At 39.0% G+C, this 21945-nt stretch overlaps 1 protein-coding gene across 3 annotated transcripts in view; it reads left to right on the top strand.

Annotated features, from left to right (window-relative positions):
- Window positions 1–21945, top strand: part of LOC131049069 (uncharacterized) — a 260266-nt gene that overhangs the window by 168524 nt on the left and 69797 nt on the right. For 2 of the 3 annotated variants that reach the window (XM_057983077.1, XM_057983080.1), the window contains 3 exons: window positions 14097–14158; window positions 15173–15245; window positions 15332–15415. In XM_057983077.1, coding sequence (XP_057839060.1) covers window positions 14097–14158; window positions 15173–15245; window positions 15332–15415 — 219 coding nt within the window. The remainder of the gene's footprint in view (window positions 1–14096; window positions 14159–15172; window positions 15246–15331; window positions 15416–21945) is intronic. The other variant, XM_057983078.1, reaches the window with a different exon arrangement.

The following is a 21945-nucleotide window of genomic DNA, read 5'->3' on the forward strand; positions in this document are numbered from 1 at the left end:
ATTCCTTGGTGTTCAAATAAGCAAAAACAGGGTCAGATTAGCCAAGGGATATTACAATAACCCTATCACACCCTCCCCTCTTTATGTTGTTAACTTAATATTTAGCATTTAGAGGAGAAAATTCGACAATTCTAGGTGAAATGCAAGAATGCATTTTTATAGATAAGTGTGCCCATTTCTCAACTTCACTTATTTAATTTAATACCTCGCCACTTTAAAGGGAAAAGTTAGGCAATTGAAGGCTAATTTGCAAAAAGCAAACACCTATGCTTGGCGCCTATAATTCCATCAAACTCCCCTTTCCCTTTTCACACTCCGCCAAATTAAAGGAGAAAGTTTGGCATATTAAAACAAAAGTGCAAGATGCGCAATTTATGCTTTGAGGCATACAAATCTACCGAATTCCTTTCCTTGTCTGAAGCTTGATTTGCACATTGCTATTGTAGGGACATCCCGAGAACTTGCACTTGAAAAAATTTGAAATCCTGGCCTGAACAACTCTTCAAGCCCTATCGCATCTTCTGATCATACTTTCTCTTTTTTTTGCATCTTCCAACTAGACAAAATTCCTACTCGGGTCCTCAACGAGGTGAACAACAAAAGGGGGTCCTTGTCGACGATAGGGAGTGTGTGCAAGGTACAACAGTAATGAGCAGACTTGTAAGAAGAGTTTTGAGAAGACATATGAGCAGGATAATGAGAGACTTATGAGCAGATTTCTAAGAGATTTCAGGGCAGAATTGTGAAGAGTTTTTGAGCAGATTAGAGAAAAGTGTTTGAACAAAATTGTGAAGAGATCTTGATCAGATTTCAGAAGTGATAGAAAAAGAAAAGTACAATTTTTGAAAATATTTGAATGTGATTGTCCATCATCCATTGAAGAAGCAACATTCATAGTGAAACCTAGTTTTATTTCTGAAGTTGGTGCTTCGTAAAGGAGAGATTGGTGTCTCTCACTAAGTTGGTTCTTAGCATTGGGGGTTGGTGTCAACGAATTGAGGAGGTTAGTGTCTCTTGTGGGTTGGTGCCTACAAAGTTTTAAGACAAGTTTATATAAGTAATGTTTTGTTGTGGTTTTCTTCTGTAAGGGTTTCCACAATGTGTTGTACTTATGTTGCATCTTATGTTATTGATATAATGAAATTGATGGTATTATAATTATTAAGTTAAAAAAGTAAATGATTGTATTATTTTGATTCACCTCACCACCCCTCGGCCCCCACACACTCAGTAATTGTGCGCTCTTCAAGAACATGTGCCTTTTCTTTGACATAACCTGTAATGTCCCTACTGGCTAGAGATCATTGTCTTGCAAAATAGATGGTTAGAACACAACGGAAATATATATATATATATATATATAAAACTAATCTAATTTGCAATTAAAGTTCCATTACTTAATTAACACTAATCTCAATTGTTAAAAAGGATACGAGTGCAGTACTGGGACATGTCCTTAGGTGGCGGTGAAGCTCGCCTTCTTGGAACCCATCTTGGTTCCAAGCCATCCAGGAAATCGAAGGTTAATTCGATCCCTGTCTTGGATGTAATTTCTTACACCCAAGCCATCCAGGAAATCGAAGGTTAATTGGATTCCTGTCTTGGATGTAATTTCTTACACCCAAGCCATACCAAGGGAGACCATCATACATGATCAATTCCTTGCCTTGTGTCATGTCCCCTCTTTAGTTGTCTAGTAGAGACATGTGAGTTCGCCTATTATGGGGTCTCGTAGGCTGGCAGTGGTGGATAGAGACTCATGCAGGGTATTCAGTATTTGGAGTTGGCATTTCAGACAGTTTGAGGGCCATTGGGAGCAGTTCCTTGATTTTAGGGAGATTCCCTATTTTTTAGGAGGTTGTGGCAGTTCCCATATTGGAGGTTCCACGGGACCATGTCATGGTTTCAGTTTCAGGGAGTTTGGGTGTGTTTCCTAGTTTCTAGGAGCATCCCTAGATTTTAAGGATGGGACTGCTAGTTAGCTCAGCTTTTTCGGCATCGGTCACAGATAGGTGACAAAGTTATATTCATGATTGTGTGGTCATTTTGGGCTATTTTTGGATATCTGGAGATATTTTAATATATTTAAATATTTCCTAAGTTAGCGTTTAAATAAATTAAAATAAGGCTATGTATTTAGTCATTTCGGAGTAACAAGGGGTTTCTGGCTTCATCTGGGTTGATATGCCTATGTGTTATAGCTTGTTGGAAAGGTCTTAAACTTTGCTACATGATTCTCACCTTTTGGAGCCTTTTTGGATGCCTGAAGCTATTTATTTGCAATTTAGTGTTATTTTCCTATAGTTGACGCCATAGTTGAAAAACTCGGACTTGCCACGGACTCGGCAAACCAAAAATTTGGACTCGGACTCGGACTCGTGAAAGACTCGTGAAAGACTCGGCAAGGACTCGGCAAAAAAAAAACCGTAGTTTTACAAAAAAACATAAAGAAATTAATGCATTTAGAGAACATAAGAGCCATAATTGAAACATTACACATGTCACAGACTCATAGTTTCAAACTTTCAACTCTAAAATGTATAATACCAAGATTTCTTCAATGCTAATTATGCTTTTATATGGAGCCTAATCAGACTCAGAGGTTAAATTTTCCCTACTTCCATCGGCGCAATTTCCCCCTATATTTTTCGATGAGGGTTTGGGGGCAGCGCCCCCAAGTTGGGGTCAAGGGGCATCGCCGAAGGATCTTGAAATTTGACTAAGTCTGGAAAATTGAAGAATCCTCCAAAAACTAGATTTTGCATTATAACTCATGGAGCTCCGAAACCACTCTCAAACATCTTGACAGTATATATGGAATATAACTTAAGTCACTTATACTTAAATGTTATATTCCATACATGAATCCTGACAGAGAGACCAAATTTTTTCACATGTTAAACTCAATTTTAAAGCTTGCATGACTTTTTTTTTGGGTCGCGTGAGTCCATCTGAAAGACTCGCGAGTCCATGCAAAAGACTCGCGCGAGTCCTTGCAAAAGACTCGCGAGTCTTTCAGATGGACTCGCCAGGACTCGCCTCGCGAGTCCTTGGCGAGTCGACTCGTGGCTCCCATGGACTCGCGAGTCCGTGGCGAGTCCATGAGTTTTAAAACTATGGTTGACGCCATAATTAGAAAATAACACTCTTTTCATAATGCGCCAACTTTACTCCCTTTTAGGGTTTGGCTTGGAAAGGAAAGGAGATATAAGGAGATGAAGACCAAATTGTTCATTATCTTTTTACATAATCAAACTTATTTTTGTGAATTAGCTCTGAGTGGGCGATTCTTCATCTGGGACGGAAACCCCAAGATCTGGATTGGCTGGGACGTAGCCCTTAGCAGTTATTGGCATTGGATTCTTCAGGCAGAGTGCATTGTTGACAGAGATTGAGTATGCCATTCTTCATTGTGGATTCTGGTTGCAAAGTAAGGGTTTCAGCATGGCAGATTGATTCTTCAGCTTGGGCGTGATCCTTGCAGCCTTAGGGCCACCATTTGCAGCAAGTACATCCCACGTGGAATGTAAGGAATTCATGTATTCAGTCTTAGAGGTATTCTTGATTCATGATCACTATTCACCTTTCAGTTTGGCATCATTGTTGGATGTAAGTTCCTTGGATCTGCATTGGAAATATTATTTGGTTTTACAAATCAGAAATCTGTCTGGTACAACTTGTAGCAATTCTGAATTTGGCTGTATGTTCTTATTTATTTTCAGTCTCCTTTCATGTTTATTGTTCATTATTCATTACTTGTTTGAAAACTATCAAAAAACACAAAAAGAAACAAACCTTTTGCAACTTCTGTCTATTCTCTAAAACCATCAAAGGAATCACAGGAAGATATAATTTATTAATGTAAAAACTACAGCAAATCAGCAAGGGGATTCATCAGGGATCTTTTAGTGGTATCAGAGCTATTTGCCTGCTAGCCTGTGGGGCTAAGTTTTTTTTGTTTTTTTTTCTATGCATTCGGGAAGAAGTGACATATACAGATATTATACCCGCAGAAGCGTTTAGTGCAAGCGTGAGTGTAGGAGAGAACAAGAACCTATCATGGCAGATGAACAGGTGGGTGCCGGAATAAATCAGGCTGAGGAAGGCAGATAAGAGAGAGTGTTGATGAGGACTCTCATCACTACCCAGCCCAGGATTGTTCAGACCTTAGACAGAATACAGGTTACCCTAGAGCGGTTGGAAGTGGACAGACACAGAGGCAGACAGAGTAGATCAGTATCTGTGGCTGGAAGCCAGCATAGTCAGGGATCTCACACATCAGCTGGGAGCTCTCATCATTCCCCTAGGCGTGAGAGACATCATACACCAGTTAGGGATAGACCATTACTTCCTCGGTTTATACCAGGTGAGCAACCGATACAGGTAGAGCCACCAGAGGTGGATTTTCAGGATTAGTCAGGGCGGCTACAGCTGAGTGGAGAGCCCTACCCCCAGAGGTTAGGGATGTTTTTCCTTTTCTTCAATATCGTGCACAACGCAGAGATATCGCTAGGTTCATAGGAGATCGGGGCTATAGGCCTCAGCAATAGAACTATGACCTCAGTAGATCTATTGGGAAGATCACATTGGCTACATATGATGGGACCAGTGGTACGAGTGCACGAGCATGGGTGCACAAGCTAGATATATATCTATCACTGAGACCCATGCCTGAGTGTGACGCTATTCAGTTTGTTGTCTTACATTTAGATGGGGTTGCCTATGACTGGTGGCACCACAGGTTGGTCACCTAGGACCACGCCATGGTCCACTCCTATGCAGAGTTCATTGAGTGCCTCATTTCTAGGTTTGACCGTAAGGACACAGAGCTCTATTATAGGGAGTTAGCACATCTGAGACAGACTGGGCATGCAGAGGCATATATTAATGAGTTCTAGCGTATTGCAGTTATGGTACCTGATATGCCCCAGAGGCGCAGTGTGATGCTATTCATTGAGGGACTACACGACAGGCTTAAGGGATGGGTACATGCTTTCAAGCCGGCCACTCTTAAGGATGCCATAGATGTGACATTGAGACTGGACACCACTCCTACTTCTTATCAGACAGATAAGAAGTCGTTTAGGGATTCACGGCCTCCTCAGAAGGCCAATACCTCTCAGTTTAGAGATGGACAGACAGCTAGACCTCCCAGGATGGACCAGGAGACACGGAATGATTTGAGAAGGAGGAAACTATGCTTCTCATGCAAAGAGCCTTGGGACCTTGGGAGCCCGGGCACCGCTGTATGGGCAAGGGCAAGGTTCATTTGATTGAGATAACATCCGAGTTTGGGGATAAGGAGATACCAGACACTGACACTGAGGACAGTATGAAGGAGACTAGGTAGGAGCAGCCGCAGTTGGAGACAGACATCCCTGAGCCATTGGCAACAGCCAAAGTGACTATGGCCACCCTTTCCAGTTATCCTAGATTTCATGCCTTTCGGTTGAAGGGTACAGTACAGGGCCAGCGAGTCATGAGCTTAGTTGATACAGGGGCCACGCACAACTTTATTGATCAGAAATTAGTTGAGAGGCGTGGGTTACAGTCTGAGGTGTTTGAGGGTTTTGGAGTAAAGGTTGCGGATGGTGCAGTTTTGGGCTGTACTCGGTGGATTCCACAACTTAGCATTCAGATGGGGGATTATACCCTGACAGATGACTTCTATGTGCTACGCTTGGAGGACTATGATGTGATTTTGGGCATGCAGTGGTTACAGGGTATTGGGAGATATATTATTGATCACCATCGTATGCAGTTAGAGTTTGTGTCCAGAGGGAAGAAGGTCATTTTGAGGGCGGCTTCAGATGGTGGGCCTAAGGAGGTGTCTTCTCGCAGGATGGAGACTATCCTCAAACATGATGATGTGATTTGGGCGACACATTGTTTTGTGAAGTTCAAGACACCTACACTTCAGGATGGCAGGGCATTTCCTGTTGATATTCAGTCGATTATGGACCATCATGGCAGAGTTTTTGGTGACATACCTCCTTGTGTACCCCCAGATAGAGGGTTTGAGCATGGGATAGAGATGGAGGATGGAGCTAAGCCAGTAATTACCACTCCATATCGTCATCCTAGAGCATATAAGGATGAGATTGAGAAGACCATTCATGAGTTGTTGGACATGGGCTTCATTCGCCCTAGCTCTAGCCCCTTTGCTTCTTCTGTGGTGCTTGTGAAGAAGAAGGATGGGACACTGCGGATGTGTATTGATTACAGGGCATTGAACAAGAAGACAATCAAGAATAGATATCCTATTCCTCACATTGATGAGTTGTTGGATGAGCTTCATGGAGTCATCTACTTCTCCAAGATTGATCTACGTTCAGGCTACCATCAGATTCGTGTACGAGCTGAGGACGTACACAAGACTGCCTTTCGTTGTCATTATGGGTATTATGAGTTCTTGGTGATGCCTTTTGGCCTTACCAATGCTCTGGCTACTTTTCAGTCATGCATGAACCATATCTTCAACAAGCAGTTGAGGAAATTGGTTCTGGTATTCTTTGATGATATACTGATTTACAGCCATACATGGGAGGATCATATCAGGCACCTTGAGGAAGTACTTAGTATTTTGGAGAGTTAGTCTCTATTTGCTAAGTTGTCCAAATGTGAATTTGGAGTTACAGAGATCTTATATTTGGGGCATGTGATCAGTGCTGACGGAGTGAAGGTGGATGAGGAGAAGATTTAGGCAATCCGAGATTGGCCCTCTCCCAGGAATATCACTGAGTTACAAGGATTCCTTGGCTTATGTGTTGATTACAGGAGGTTTGTGAGAGGTTTTTCACAGTTAGTAGCACCTTTGACCGATCTCACGAAGAAGGGGGCTTTCAAATGGACAGAACAGACACAAGGGGTCTTTGACAGACTCAAGGGGGTTATGAGCATTTGTCCAGTATTGGCACTCCCTGACTTCTCGCAGCCATTTGTACTTGAATGTGATGCTTCAGGAGTGGGCATAGGGGCGGTTTTGATGCAAAACAGACATCCCATTGTTTACGAGAGTAGGAAGTTGCGAGATAATGAGAGATTGTATTCTACATATGATAAGGAAATGTTGGCTATTATGCATGCATTGGCCAAGTTCAGACAGTATCTTGTTGGCAGCAAATTCGTGGTAAGAACTGACCACAACTTTCTGAAATATTTCCTTGATCAAATAGAGCTCAATGATCGTCAGCAAAAATGGGTAAGCAAGATTCAGGCGTATGATTTTGACATTGAATTCATTAAAGGGAAGAATAATACTGTTGCTGATGCACTTTCTAGAAGACCCTCACTTGCTGCCCTATGCTCATTAAGTGAGATTTCAGCAGATTCGAAGTCTCAACTTTTAGTTGAGTACTCCAAAGATCAGCATGCATGTGAGGTCATGGATGGATTGGTACTGGATGACAAGTACAATGTGGTTGATGATGTCATTTACTACAAAAACAAGGTATATCTTGTTCCTGGTTCTCAGTTGAAGGAACAGATTTTGCGTGCTTACCATGATACTCCTACAGCAGGACACTCAAGGTATGGTAAGACTTACAGGGCAGTTCGGGAGAGATTCTCCTAGAAGGGCCTCAAAGATGATGTCCTACGTCATGTTCGAGAATGTATGACTTGTCAGCAGAATAAGTCGTAGCATACTTTCCCTGCTGGGTTGTTGCAGCCCTTACCTATACCAGAACAGAAGTGGACAGGAATCTCTATGGATTTCATTACAGGTCTTCCTCGGGTTCAGGGGAAGGATTGCATCGATGTTGTCGTGGACAGATTAACTAAGTATGCCCACTTCTTTCCGATTGCAGTTGGCTTCACAACATCTCAGGTAGCCGAGCTGTTCTTCAGAGAGGTGTTTAGGCTCCATGGTCTCCCCAAGACCATAGTGAGTGACAGAGACAGCAGATTCATGAGTTCTTTCTGGCAAGAACTTTTCAGGCTCGCAGGCACGGAGTTGACACCCAACACTAGTTACCACCCCCAGACAGATGGGTAGACCGAGATAGTTAATAAGTGGGTGGAGGGGTATTTGCGCAACTATGTATCAGGACAACAAAAGGCATGGTTGCATTGGTTATACTTGGGCGAGTATTGTTATAATACTACTCACCACATGTCTATTGGTATGACTCCTTTCAGAGCCCTCTATGGTTACGATGCACTATCTTTTATGGATATGACTGTAGGAGACAGCAGGGTTCCTTTGGCACAGGATTGGTTACAGGAGAACCAGGATATCATGAGATCTCTCAGAGAGAATCTACAGCATTAACAGAATCAGTAGAAAATCTACGCTGATCGACATAGGATTGAGAGGGCATTTGAGGTGGATGACATGGTTTTCCTACGTTTGCAGCCTTACCGGCAAAGCACCCTTAAAAGGGGTGGGGCTAAGAAGCTCAAGCCTCGGTTTTACGGACCATACAGGGTACTCAGGCATGTTGGGGAAGTTGCCTATGAGATCGAGTTACCACCTGACAGTCGGATTCATAATGTGTTCCACGTGTCTTGCCTGAAAAAGGCACTGGGACAACATATTGTAGCATCCCTTGATCTACCTCCCTTGGATGAGGAAGGTAAGTTGACTTTGGTCCCTGAGGAGATCATGGAGGTGAGGGAACGTCAACTGAGGAACCGGGTGATCCGGGAGTATTTGGTTCGTTGGCAGGGTCTTCCTATTGAGGATGCCACATGGGAGGGAGAGGCCATTTTGCAGCACCCAGCATTACAGTTGCTTGCGGACAAGAATCTCCGAGAAGGGAGGACTGTCATGTCCCCTCTTTAGTTTGTCTAGTAGAGACATGTGAGTTAGCCTATTATGGGGTCTCGTAGGCTGGCAGTGGTGGATAGAGACTCATGCAGGGTATCCAGTATCCGGAGTTGGCATTTCAGACAGTTTGAGGGCCATTGGGAGCAGTTCCTTGATTTTAGGGAGATTCCCTATTTTTTAGGAGGTTGTGGCAGTTCCCATATTGGAGGTTCCACTGGACCATGTCATGGTTTCAGTTTCAGGGAGTTTGGGTGTGTTTCCTAGTTTCTAGGAGCATCCCTAGATTTTAGGGATGGGACTGCTAGTTAGCTCAGCTTTTCCGGCATGTCACAGATAGGTGACAAAGTTCTATTCATGATTGTGTGGTCATTTTGGGCTATTTTTGGATATCTGGAGATATTTTAATATATTTAAATATTTCCTAAGTTAGCGTTTAAATAAATTAAAATAAGGCTATGTATTTAGTCATTTCGAAGTAACAAGAGGTTTCTGGCTTCATCTGGGTTGATATGCCTATGTGTTATAGCTTGTTGGAAAGGTCTTGAACTTTGCTACATGATTCTCACCTTCCGGAGCCTTTTTGGATGCCTGAAGCTATTTATTTGCAATTTAGTTTTATTTTCCTATAGTTGACGCCATAATTAGAAAATAACACTCTTTTCATAATGCGCCAACTTTACTCCCTTTTAGGGTTTGGCTTGGAAAGGAAAGGAGATATAAGGAGATGAAGACCAAATTGTTCATTATCTTTTTACACAATCAAACTTATTTTTGTGAATTAGCTTTGAGTGGGCGATTCTTCAACTGGGACGCAAACCCCAAGATCTGGACTGGCTGGGACGTAGCCCTCAGCAGTTATTGGCATTGGATTCTTCAGGCAGAGTGCATTGTTGACAGAGATTGAGTACGCCATTCTTCATTGTGGATTCTGGTTGCAGAGTAAGGGTTTCAGCATGGCAGATTGATTCTTTAGCTTGGGCGTGATACTTGCAGCCTTAGGGCCGCCATTTGCAGCAAGTACATCCCACGTGGAATGTAAGGAATGCATGTATTCAGTCTTAGAGGTATTCTTGATTCATGATCACTATTCACCTTTCAGTTTGGCATCATAGTTGGATGTAAGTTCCTTGGATCTGCATTGGAATTATTATTTGGTTTTACAAATCAGAAATCTGTCTGGTACAGCTTGTAGCAATTCTGAATTTGGCTGTATGTTCTTATTTATTTTCAGTCTCCTTTCATGTTTACTGTTCATTATTCATTACTTGTTTGAAAACTATCAAAAAACACAAAAAGAAACAAACCTTCTGCAACTTCTGTCTATTCTCTAAAACCATCAAAGGAATCACAGGAAGATATAGTTTATTAATTTAAAAACTACAGCAGATCAGCAAGGGGATCCATCAGGGATCTTTCACCTTGGATGATCATGTTTACTGTTCATTATTCATTACTTGTTTGAAAACCATCAAAAAACACAAAAAGAAACAAACCTTCTGCAACTTCTGTCTATTCTCTAAAACCATCAAAGGAATCACAGGAAGATATAGTTTATTAATTTAAAAACTACAGCAGATCAGCAAGGGGATCCATCAGGGATCTTTCACCTTGGATAATGCATTTCATCATCCAAGTCCATCAGAGAGGACCGGCGAGATCCGTCTCTTCTTGGATGAACTTTGTCAACCAAACCGTCACCTATATGCATATAGACATTCAGTATGTACTACCTACCAGGGATTATCATAATCCCTCCATTAGGCTAAGGGAATTTCCTCCCTATAGCCTCCATCATATAATCACATTTATATTACATTTTACAAATCATTACTAATTTCCTTTCCATAATTTACGTCTATATTTACATATTCTTTAACCTTTGTAATGATCCTTGATATACATACATATTCTACATGGGTCGCTCCGGTTAGATGGAGTATGGCAAATTTTATAGCATCTCGTTCGGTCATGGGGCTGTATGAAAGGTATGTATCTAGTTTTTGGACCCAAGCTTGGGCGATATCCTTCCCTGACCCGTCAAAGCATGGTAGGGACATTTTGTTGACTTTAGCTTTGAGGTCTTTACCCATAGGCTTCCTCCTTCTACCTTCATTAGTCTTGGACTCATAGAAGTCCCTAAAGGAAACCACCCTTTGAACTTCTGGTTCTAATCTAGCATAAATTTGGGCGATTTCTTCCACCCCAAGTGTGGCTGGTTCCTCTTTGTCCCTCACATGTTCCTCTCTAGGAAGAAATTCGGGAATTGTTTGTCTAGAACTTTGAGGAGATCATTCGTTATCGGCGTGATTGGAGTGTGTCTCTCTTCTAGGGTTTGGAATATCTCTATTGTTTCTCTTTGTACTTTGGAGTATTAATTGGCTCATTCTTTCGAATTTCTCATTGGTTTGTTCCATGAAAGTCTAAAGTTGTTTGGCTAATTGATCAGCCGTTGCTTTTGCACCTTTCTTTCTCTAATATGTGATCATAAACTAAGAATCCTTCCCACAGGTTGGCAGGATTATGCTCTGATACCACTGTAATGTCCCTACTGGCTAGAGATCATTGTCCTGCAAAACAGATGGTTAGAACACAACGAAAATATATATATAACTAATCTAATTTGCAATTAAAGTTCCATTACTTAATTAACACTAATCTCAATTCTTAAAAAGGATACGAGTGCAATACTGGGACATGTCCTTAGGCGGCGGTGAAGCTCGCCTTCTTGGAACCCATCTTGGTTCCAAGCCATTCAGGAAATCGAAGGTTAATTCGATCCCTGTCTTGGATGTAATTTCTTACACCCAAGCCATCCAGGAAATCGAAGGTTAATTTGATTCCTGTCTTGGATGTAATTTCTTACACCCAAGCCATCCAGGAAATCGAAGGTTAATTTGATTCTTGTCTTGGATGTAATTTCTTACACCCAAGCCATACCAAGGGAGACCATCATACATGATCAATTCCTTGCCTTGGATGATGCATCTCATTATCCAAGTCCATCAGAGAGGACCGGCCAGATCCGTCTCTTCTTGGATGAACTTTGTCAACCAAGCCATCACCTATATGCATATAGACATTCAGTATATACTGCCTACCAGGGATTATCATAATCCCTCCATTAGGCTAAGGGAATTTCCTCCCTATAGCCTCCATCATATAATCACAATTATATTAAATGTTACAAATCATTACTAATTTCCTTTCCATAATTTACGTCCATATTTACATATTTTTTAACCTTTGTAACGATCCTTGATATACATACATATTCTACATGGGTACCTATCTTTATTAATATACTCATATAAATAAACATTAGTGATACATGTAATCATAAATATGCACTAGTATATATGTGTGTGTGGGGTACACACGTCCACACACATATATATCTTATGACCCTTACCCTTCTTACCCGTCCGCAATCGCAGTTGATGTTGGTGTTCACAATTTGCAGTTGTCGTCTGCAGATGGAAGTCCGTTGTTTGCCCCGAGTCTTTCTTGCTTCCGCAGTCTGTCGTGGCCGTTTTGTAGACTTCCCTATTTCCTCCCCATGCTCCCCTATTCCTTGCTCTGAGGTTCTTCCCTTATACCCCGTGGAGGGGAAGGGTTGCATCCCTCCACGGGTCCCTTCTGCATGAAGGGATGTGACGGTGGTCGCAGCCTAGGCTGTGACTACCGTCGCACTACTTCGTGCGGAAGGGACCCGTAGTCGTGATGGCTCCGTGTATTACGTAGTTCGTAGTTTAAGTTATATCACTTTGTATTAATATTTTTAATTTAATAAAACTTTTCTTATTTTTATATATTAAATACATTGACATTTTAATAATATATTTAATAATATTTTTCTTTATTATTTTATATATTAAATACATTGACATTTTAATAATATATTTAATAATATTTTTCTTTATTATTTTATATATTAAATACATTAACATTTTAATCGTTTATTTATATTAACCTTATTTAATTAATAATATTTAATGATTTATTTCCTCTTTAGAATATTAACATTATTTAATAATTTACATCAGGCGATATCATTGGGGGTTATCACATAACCAGATAGAGGCGGAATTCAAACAAACAGGGAAGCATCTATCTATGAAATATTATTGCAAGGAGTGATTGTAATTGGCTTTTAAGGAAAGAAAAAATCCTAGTGTATTGGAATTTAATTTTTTTCCTGTGAAATTTGAAGGACTAACTTTAGAAAAAATTGTACAAATCACAAGGTGATTCTGAACAATTTGTTTTAATGAACAGTGCAAAAGTTTGAATTATTACAAAAATTGTGACTCATGAGTAAAGGGAAATGCTTTCTGTACAAGGAGACTTGGAAGATTGTTAGACTTGTTATGTTATTACCATAGAGACATGGATGCAACGCAAACTTTTAAGGCAATCCTTCAGATCTTTGCCTAAGAAATTTTTTTGTCTTTCAAAATGTAGTTAGCAGCCCATGTGGTTTCTTGAATTAATACATTAAATAAAGATGCCAGTTCTCTAGATTTGAAGCCAAAGCTGATATGTCAGTTCTGTTTTGTTATGTAGAAATCTCGTGTTGTGAATAGTTTATGAATTCTGTACTTGCAATGACTTCGCTTCAAGTGAAAATCAAAGAAAACCTAGAGAAAAAGGAGGTGTTTAACACAAGAAGCTGAAAAAGTAGGTGGATTTAGATATTTTCTGCTCTTTTTAGTATTCCTATATGTCTCAAGCATCTTGAATTTGCTATACTGACACGTTCTTAGGCCATGAGCTCATTCTCAAACTCCAAGGTTCAGATTTTTCAAAACCAGTAGTAGCAACCAGTCTTCACCATTTGAGCTTCAGCAGCTTGCTAATTGTGTTTTTTTTTCCTAGTTCTATTGCTATTATGTCTATTTTATGATGTCCTAGATATGTTGCCTTCTTTGAACACATAAATTCTAGTTAATGAATCCATCATTTTTTCGTAATACATTATATCCTATTTACTTTGTAATGGTGCATTTTTTACCATGGAGAACATTTTAATGTTTATCGATAGTAAAAGCAAGTGTTGATGAAAGCTTAAAAGTTGCACAAGCTGTTGCTATATGGATATTCATATGATAGGTAGCTCTTGCCCTAGTTTTAATTTTTAAATCTGTCCTTTCTCCATTCCATGTCATATTTGTCTTTTTGTATAGGTGCTCTTACCTTAGTTTTAACTTTTACATCTGTACTTTTTTTTCTAAATCATATTTTTCTTTTTGCATAGTTGCTCTTACCTTTAGTTTTAATTTAAAAATCTCATTCTTTCTTTGTAAATCATTTTTTTATTTTTGTATAGGTGAAGTCAGCATTGTGGAAGGGAGTATATGGAGTGATGATAGGGCGTGCTGCATACAACACGTATGATCCTTCTCTTTAGTAAATCAAGATAATTTTATCTTGTAATTTCTTTTTCTTTTTCTTTTGAAAAATGCTTTCTATATTACGAAAAATGAACAAGAAGTTTACATCCATCAAGCAAAATAATTACAAGGAATATCTTTGTGTATAAGAGCAACGAAAGCACTTGGGTCTGTGCCCTAATGGGCAAAGGGTCAACATCTTTTCAAGACCATTGCAAGTTAGCTTTAACAATCAAATCTAGCTCTTGCTTCAAGAGTCTTGACTTCACTATGGTGACTAGAAAAGAAACATCCTTAAAATTTGATTTACATTTTGCTTTGTGCAAGAATCTCATAAAGGCTATAAGCACTTTTGGTGTTGCACCTAATCATCCAATAGTCTTTTGACAGGGCTTCTCACCAATATATAATCATGAGGACATAAATTTCAGCTTGAAGCTAAAACCAGAATAATTTAGCTAGAGCATCTCCAAAGGATGTGATATAAAACACTCCTCTCCCACATAAGATGCACACAAAGTCTATGGTGCCCACCTTACTTAATCTTGCTGTAATGGCTAGTCCTTGGTAAATCACAATGCACCCCAAATGTTTGTGCTTGAAAGTCTTTGGATTGACGCTGCTTATTCGGACACAAAAAAAGAGCTGTTCTGTACTTGATTTAACTATACAGAGATTTTGTCTCACAGTTGTAGAAAGCTTTTCATTGTTCCACTTCCAGTTTCCCAGTAAGGAGCTTACACTTGTATTTGCAGCTTGAAAAGACAGTTTTCAGGAATCATTTTGGAAAGTTGTTTTATCAGTTGTTAACTTTTGGCCCTGTAGGAATATTTTGCACATAATTTCAGTTCCGTTCTTAAGATTGTAAAATTGTTTGATAATTGCATTGGCTAAATAAGCTTTTGGGTGGTCAGCGACTCAGTATTTTACCTTTTTCATTGTTTTTTTCCCAATTATGTAGCCACTATTTAAATTGTTTTCAATAGTCAAGGGACTTAACATTGCAATGTAGCCCATGGGCTACCTTAGGGCATGTTGATACTGCAGTATATGGTGTTCCAAGCAGAGGACTTTCTCGCAGACAGGTATGTACTTTGGTTTCCAGTGCTATGAATGATCACTAGACAAATTTGGACTCTAGCATTTCTCTAATGCTAGACGCTGTCTATAGATTTTACAGGAATATCAGAAATATGCAGATTCAGTCATTGGAAAATATGGAATCAATAAGCCTAGTATTAGGAATGTAGTCAAGGTGTGTGGCTCTATCTTATCTATGTTGTTTTAACTCTATTCAGAAACAACGCATATGTGTGGTTTCAAACTTCAATACGCTTTGTTAATAAATATAATTTCATCCTAATCAGAATACATTACTCAGTGGCATTTCTGGCATATTCAAAAGTTTTCCTTCGAAAAAAATACATTTTTATGTGCCATTGTCATTTATCATCTATATATTTTTGTAATAAAGAAATGTAATGATTCAACATATTTTGTAGAGGCCTTTTACAGGAGCAGGCTAAAATAATAAGGAAGAAACGTCAATCAGAGATATTTTCTTCTAAGTTCCCTAATAAATCTGATCCAATTTTTTCTGATTTTGTTTGGTTTGGATATGTCTTGTACGCTCAGAAAGTTGTGTTTTTTTTTGAGTTTTGGTAATTCTGATTTTTTGCATTTTGAAGGTTTTTCTGATTTTTCTTTTGTTTTGATATTTATGCCATGAGCATGATAAGAACAATCCTGGAAATGAAGAGAAATTGATACTACTGCTGTTCTAAACTCAAAATTTCTGAAAACATGATTTGGGTAAAACATGACATACGCATTTCATTAAATGAGTTGTAAATGAATTAGTACAAGTCTGATATGAATTCCACAAGTCTGAAATGCACTCTGGAGAGCATCAAATGGCTGCCACATGTCTGATATGCAATTTCCAGCCTCTTCCTTGCTGCTCAAACCAATCCTAAGACTGGTACGACCCTGATTTGAGAAACTCAGACCTATTTATGACTGATTTGAGATCTTTAATGGCTGCAAACCCTAACACCCAGCTGTAGAATGATGTATTCCTCTGAATAGAAGGTACGACAGGCTTGGTCTGATGCTGTATGATGAATATATGTGCCCAAACGTCCCAAATCTGCAATTAAGTGAGGAATCCAACCTGCTGTTACAGAAGTTCCTGATTTTCCTTAACGATGACACCAAATCTGCATTAACATTCATCCAATGAGGTCCAAATGGGAACCCTGTATAGATTCCCCTCGTTGGTGAATTGGGTTTCCAGCCAATTCATGAATCTCCATGGGAGTTTTCGTTCCCAGAAGGCTGATTTGTTGCTGAAACCCTTCCTCGGAGCTCAAATGCACTTTGTTGTTGTAAAAATGAATAATAGAATGCCAAAAGGATGCCTCCTCATGTCACTTTATTGACCTCTAAAGTGCAACGCCCTAATTAGGGTTTCTTGCATACTTTATTAAAGTTTATTTTATAAAATAATTCCTCCTCAAGGTTGGGTGTCCACCTTGGGGCCTTTTTATTAAATCAATAAAGTCATTTAAATAAAATGATGTCTCCTCAAAAGTGGTGTTGCATTTTAGGCCCATTATGCAATTATTAAATCATTTTTATTCATGAGCTAATACTCCTCAGTCCTCAATGACCACCTTTTGAAAACAATGTTAATGTACTAGGATGTGGGGTCCTTTTATTATTTATTATAAAGTGACATTATTAATTACTTTATTTTATTTAATTGAATATTAATGTCAACACTTCAACATTTAATTTCATTTAATTTTTATTCAAACCTCATCACCTAGCCACCCCGAACTGAAAACTGATGATGCACGTGCCATCCTGATGATGTGTAAAAATACTGGGTAGACTGATAGTCTCCTCCTAAAAAATAGGGATCCTCCCTAAAATATAGGAACTGCAACCAAAGCCTCGAAAATGCTCCCTGAGGTCTCTTGATGGAATAGGAACCCTCCTAAAATTTAGGAAACTGCCTCAAACTGTCCAACCTCAGTATGGATCCCCTTTCCACTCCACTGGCCTACATGAACCCAATGATAGGCCAATCCCTACCTAACTACCTGTCACCTAGGGAGGGGACATTACAATGAGGATGTAAATATCTTCCAATCATTTGATAATCCCTTTTTTCACATGGATGTAAAGTTAGTCCTCTTTTTGAAACACATGTTGACAGCTTGGGGGGATTGGCATGATGGTTTACTTTTTCATTTCACCACAGGGAGGAGATTTCTATAGTGATTTGAAGATTGATAGGGTGGAGAGCGTCAGTGTTGGGACTTCAAGCATCCCCAAATGACCTCCACATGAAGTTTATATGAAGATTAGTGTAGCATGGCATCAACATGGTGGAGCTACTTCAGGGATGAGTATCTATGCCAAGGATCATCAACGTGGGTTATTAGAAACAAATGATGATGGGTGAAGTGTATTATGGATCAAAAATGGAGAAATAATGTTCTTGTTACCTTTTGTACAGCCATCTCATGATTCCATTTGTGTTCTTACAAGTGGGAAGTTTTTAAGCAAGATTTGGAGTTTAACTAAGTTGGTGACTCTTGGGAAGGTGCTTTCGGCTGATGGAATGATCAAATTTCTTTTTTTGGTTGAATTTTTATAATTTTGCTATAGTTCTTTCAAGGTGTTGATTTGAAAAAATCAAACTATAAGTTGCTGATTTCAGCCTTGAATAGCTGCAAGCTCATGCAATTTCAGACCATTCAGTCGCTTGAAAAAGTTAGTTTTTAGTTACAGATGTAATGTTTGAGTATTTCAACTAACCAAATGATGTATTGGATGGAATTTCAGGCACCAAAAAGTTACTTCTTACTTTCAGCTTGCATTTATGCTATGGGCAACAAACTTCTGAAGTTGTAACTACCATGCTAGAGTTAAAGAGATTTAAATTAAGAAGGATGACAACAACTTTATAGAAACTATCTGAATGGTGGAAAGGAATCACAGTAATGGGAAGCCATTTTTTCGATTATTTTGTTAATTACTTTCAAAGAATTTTTGCTTTGTTGGTTGGAGTTTAAGAGGTTTTCTTGCAGAGGTGTTGTAGCAAAAAACATGAAGCAGGAGTTATAAACTTCCTAGGTTGGTTTAGGATCTTGGAATCATGTCGACGATTCAAGATTGATCAAATGTTTGAGATTGGTAATTGCTTGAGAGCAAGCAATTCTGGGGAGAGAGGACTATAATGTCCCCATTTGAAGTGATATTGTTTTGTGAGCTTTTGACCAGTTTTTGAAATTTCCTGTAAGCTTCTAGAGTTGGGGAGAATTCCATACCTCTTCAAGGATGTAGGTTCAGTATTTCAAGATTTTTGTTTGTGGCATTAGGGTCAGTTGGCATTATGGACTGTAATGTTGCTTTTAGAAGTGTTTTTGGACTTCTAGGGTGTTCTCCAAACTTCTTGGAGAGCACATCTATTTTTAGTATGTCTTCAAGTTGGCACCATTCATCATCCCACTACTTATGGAATGATTAGAAATTGGATTTTGAAGCCTTGGTAGTGCTTTCCATAATTTGAGTGGTGTATTTAAAATATACGCTTAAGTTTCTAATGCTTAATGTTAAAATATTTCCTTGAAGTGTTATATTCTAATAAAGTGTATTATTTCCCTCAAAAGTGAATGCCTAGGGAAAAGTGAGGGGGACTTGCACTTGAAAAGTCATTTTATAATTTAAAAAGGTCTTTTGGTGGGGAAATTAATTATTTTATATTATTTCAACTTGCTTTTCCCCCCCAAAGCTATAAAAGGAGGTTCAAGGATCTCATTTGCATATGTTGAAGATTTTTCATATTGAAATGCCTACCTGATTGAACATGCGAGTTTTTCCATAATCAACAAAATCTCTCTTTAGATTTCTAGTTTTGGATTTGAGAGATAATCACTAGCTAGACGAAGTTTTCCGTTTTTTGGGTTTCCAGCCATGAATATTTTTAATGTGTTTTAGTTGCAGATTTAAAGTTTGATTTTAAGTTTTCTGCAGAGTTTGTTTGAAGCTTGTGTTTGGTGACTGGGAAAGTCTTATTGCTAGTCATAACATTCATTTCTAGGCCTATCCTATAAAGATTGCATATCATTATTTCTTGTCTAGCACTAATCTTTTTGTCTTTGTAGGCTGTCCAAGTGATATTGAACAGATCTTTTAGAGTTGGAGGTCTTACAGGCATCTTTGGAGGGCATGGCATGAGGTTTCTAGGCTGAAGTGCTTAGTTAGTGGGGTCTTTTCATCCTTCTTGGAGGTGCCTAGTACTTGACAATCATTTTCATGTGTTTGGGCACTGCAAAAATGGAAATTGGAGGAATTATAATTTTTTTTATGCTGCCAGCCCTTGTTTCTTGCGCCTTGTTTCAGTGTTGTTTATGACTGAAATTTATATCAGGCTATTATGTCTTTTTCTCAGGGAGTTTATTGTATATTCAAAGCAGATTTGATATGGAATAACAGTCTTACATTGTTGGGGAATGATTGGAGTGAGTTTGGCTAGTTTTATGGATTGATATTTGCTGTCCCAAACCTGTAGCAGGCGCTTAATAAAGTTATATCAAACCTGCACATTAAGTTACAAGCTTGCAAAGTGGTTTTCAGGCTTGTCACTGATCATTCCAGCACTTATTGCAAGGTATTTCATTGTTGTTTTCATTTGGGTGTCGGTTTGATGTAATTGGGCAATTTTTTGGAAGTGATTTGCATAGTGCCTTTGGTATTAGCACTTGCATCAGCATTGTAATCATTTATATGAATATCAACACTTATAACAAATATTTTCATTGTTGGCATGTTTATGTGAAACTTCCATGGCAAAAAATTAAAAATTGAGGGTGGTTATTACACTTTGGTTTTCAAATTGCCATGCTAGTATTTGCACACATTATCATACTCGTGTATTTTGGCAACTATATTTTTTAGCATGGATTAATGGCATGCAAAGGAGAGATGGGTGGGCATGTGGATTTTCTCTAGTTTGCACAGGCCTGCATGGCCTTGCCATGACCCTCTTTCCCTTCCTAGGTATGTGCTTTTCCTTCCTGTTTTTGTTTCTTGTGATGGGGCAAGGTTTTGTGATTGTTCTTTTTCTTTTGCTACATGTGGAGTTTGTTTGTCTAGGTAGCAGGGAGGCGGTTCGATTTGTTTTTAATCCTTTTGTCTTTTCCTTTTTTGTTTTTCCTTCAATTGTTATTGTGGATTCTCCTCTCAATGGGTGGAGCATGGATTCTAGTGGGGCTTTGGGGGGCCGCCTAATCCCTCTTTCAAAGATATTTTAAATCCAGAGGAGTCTACTAGTGCTAGGCATGATAAGGCTGTCTAGTTTCTTTTGCATGCAATCAATAAGGCTAAATCTGAGAATCAGACTCCAAACCGTTTGAATCCCAAATGGGGGCATGGAGAAATGCAAAAACTGACCAATGATATACATCAATCCAGAGGTAGTTGCAAATGACGCCCTCTACTGTTCTTAGCATGCATTAATTTGTAAGTTCAGCAGCCTTCAAATAACTCCTCAATTTTTAAATTACTAGGCTTGGAAAAATTGGAATCCAGAAGGAGACATGGAGATTATAATGGCTGCAAATGGATATTTTATGGTGGTTTTTGCCTAAATGGCGAGGGAGGTCCTTATTTCCACAATTAGGTGAGTCTGTTTATTAAGCACTGACATGTGGGGTTTGATCTGATGGAGGAGTTTCCTGTTAAGATTCCTATATGGATTTAGTTACGGAGGCTCCCAATGGAATTATGGAGATAGGACATCCTTAATCAATTGCTGCAGTTACTGGAAAATCTTTGGGCCCTTCTCAACAAACTTGGATAGAAAGGTAGCTACTTACGCTCGTGTTTGTGTTGAAATAAATTTAAATAACCCTCTTTTGGACTTTGTAGAAATTAGACTAGGGAGTATGAATTGGATCCAACTGGTTGATTTTGAAGCCCTTCTCTTTTGATGTTGGACTTGTCATGAATACAAATATCTTCAAAGGAATTGTCCAAAGCTAGGAGCCAAGCTTGCACAGTGCTCCCCTTACTCTCAAGTTGTTAATCCGAAGGCAAAGGGTAAAGCTCTAACTCACCCAAATCAACCAAATGTTGATGGGTTTATTCTAGTGAAGCCTCAAACGAAAGGGAGAGTTGCAAATCACACACAAACAAAATCCAAGAGGGTTATCCAACAATAAGTTTGATGTTTTGAAAAGATTTGAGGAGATTGAGTCAATGGAGAATGATGGGATGCTAACCAATTAGAGTATCAATTATAAAGGATAAAGCTTTGCAACTACTTCTTTAGTTACTCCTTTTCTAGGTTGTTGGGCATCCAAACATTGAATGCTTTAGTTGCTAAGAGCTTATTGCAACATAAGTGCCCTCAAGAGAAAGAAGGTAAGAATATAGAAGGTGAGAATATAGTGATAGCAAACTTTCAATTGGAAGAAAAGGAAGATGCAAATGTCTATGGATTCGGGGCCTATCGCTGAGGTAAAAGGTGACAATGAAATGAAGGCTTTAACTCTACTTGGTCTGCAATAGAAAAACATTAAAAAAGGGAGAAATGACAAAACTACCAAGGTTGGAAGGAAAAAGGATCAAGAGAAAGTGAAGTTGATAGGGGAGTCATTGGTTGAATCTAGTGTGATGGAGACATTAGATTCACACTTCAACACTCCTTAGAAATGATTGTTATTTCATGCAATGCTAGGGGGTTGGGTAGCATTCTCCATCAAAAGGCTA

This window comes from Cryptomeria japonica, chromosome 4 (assembly GCF_030272615.1).
Source record: "Cryptomeria japonica chromosome 4, Sugi_1.0, whole genome shotgun sequence".
Classification (NCBI taxonomy): domain Eukaryota; kingdom Viridiplantae; phylum Streptophyta; class Pinopsida; order Cupressales; family Cupressaceae; genus Cryptomeria; species Cryptomeria japonica.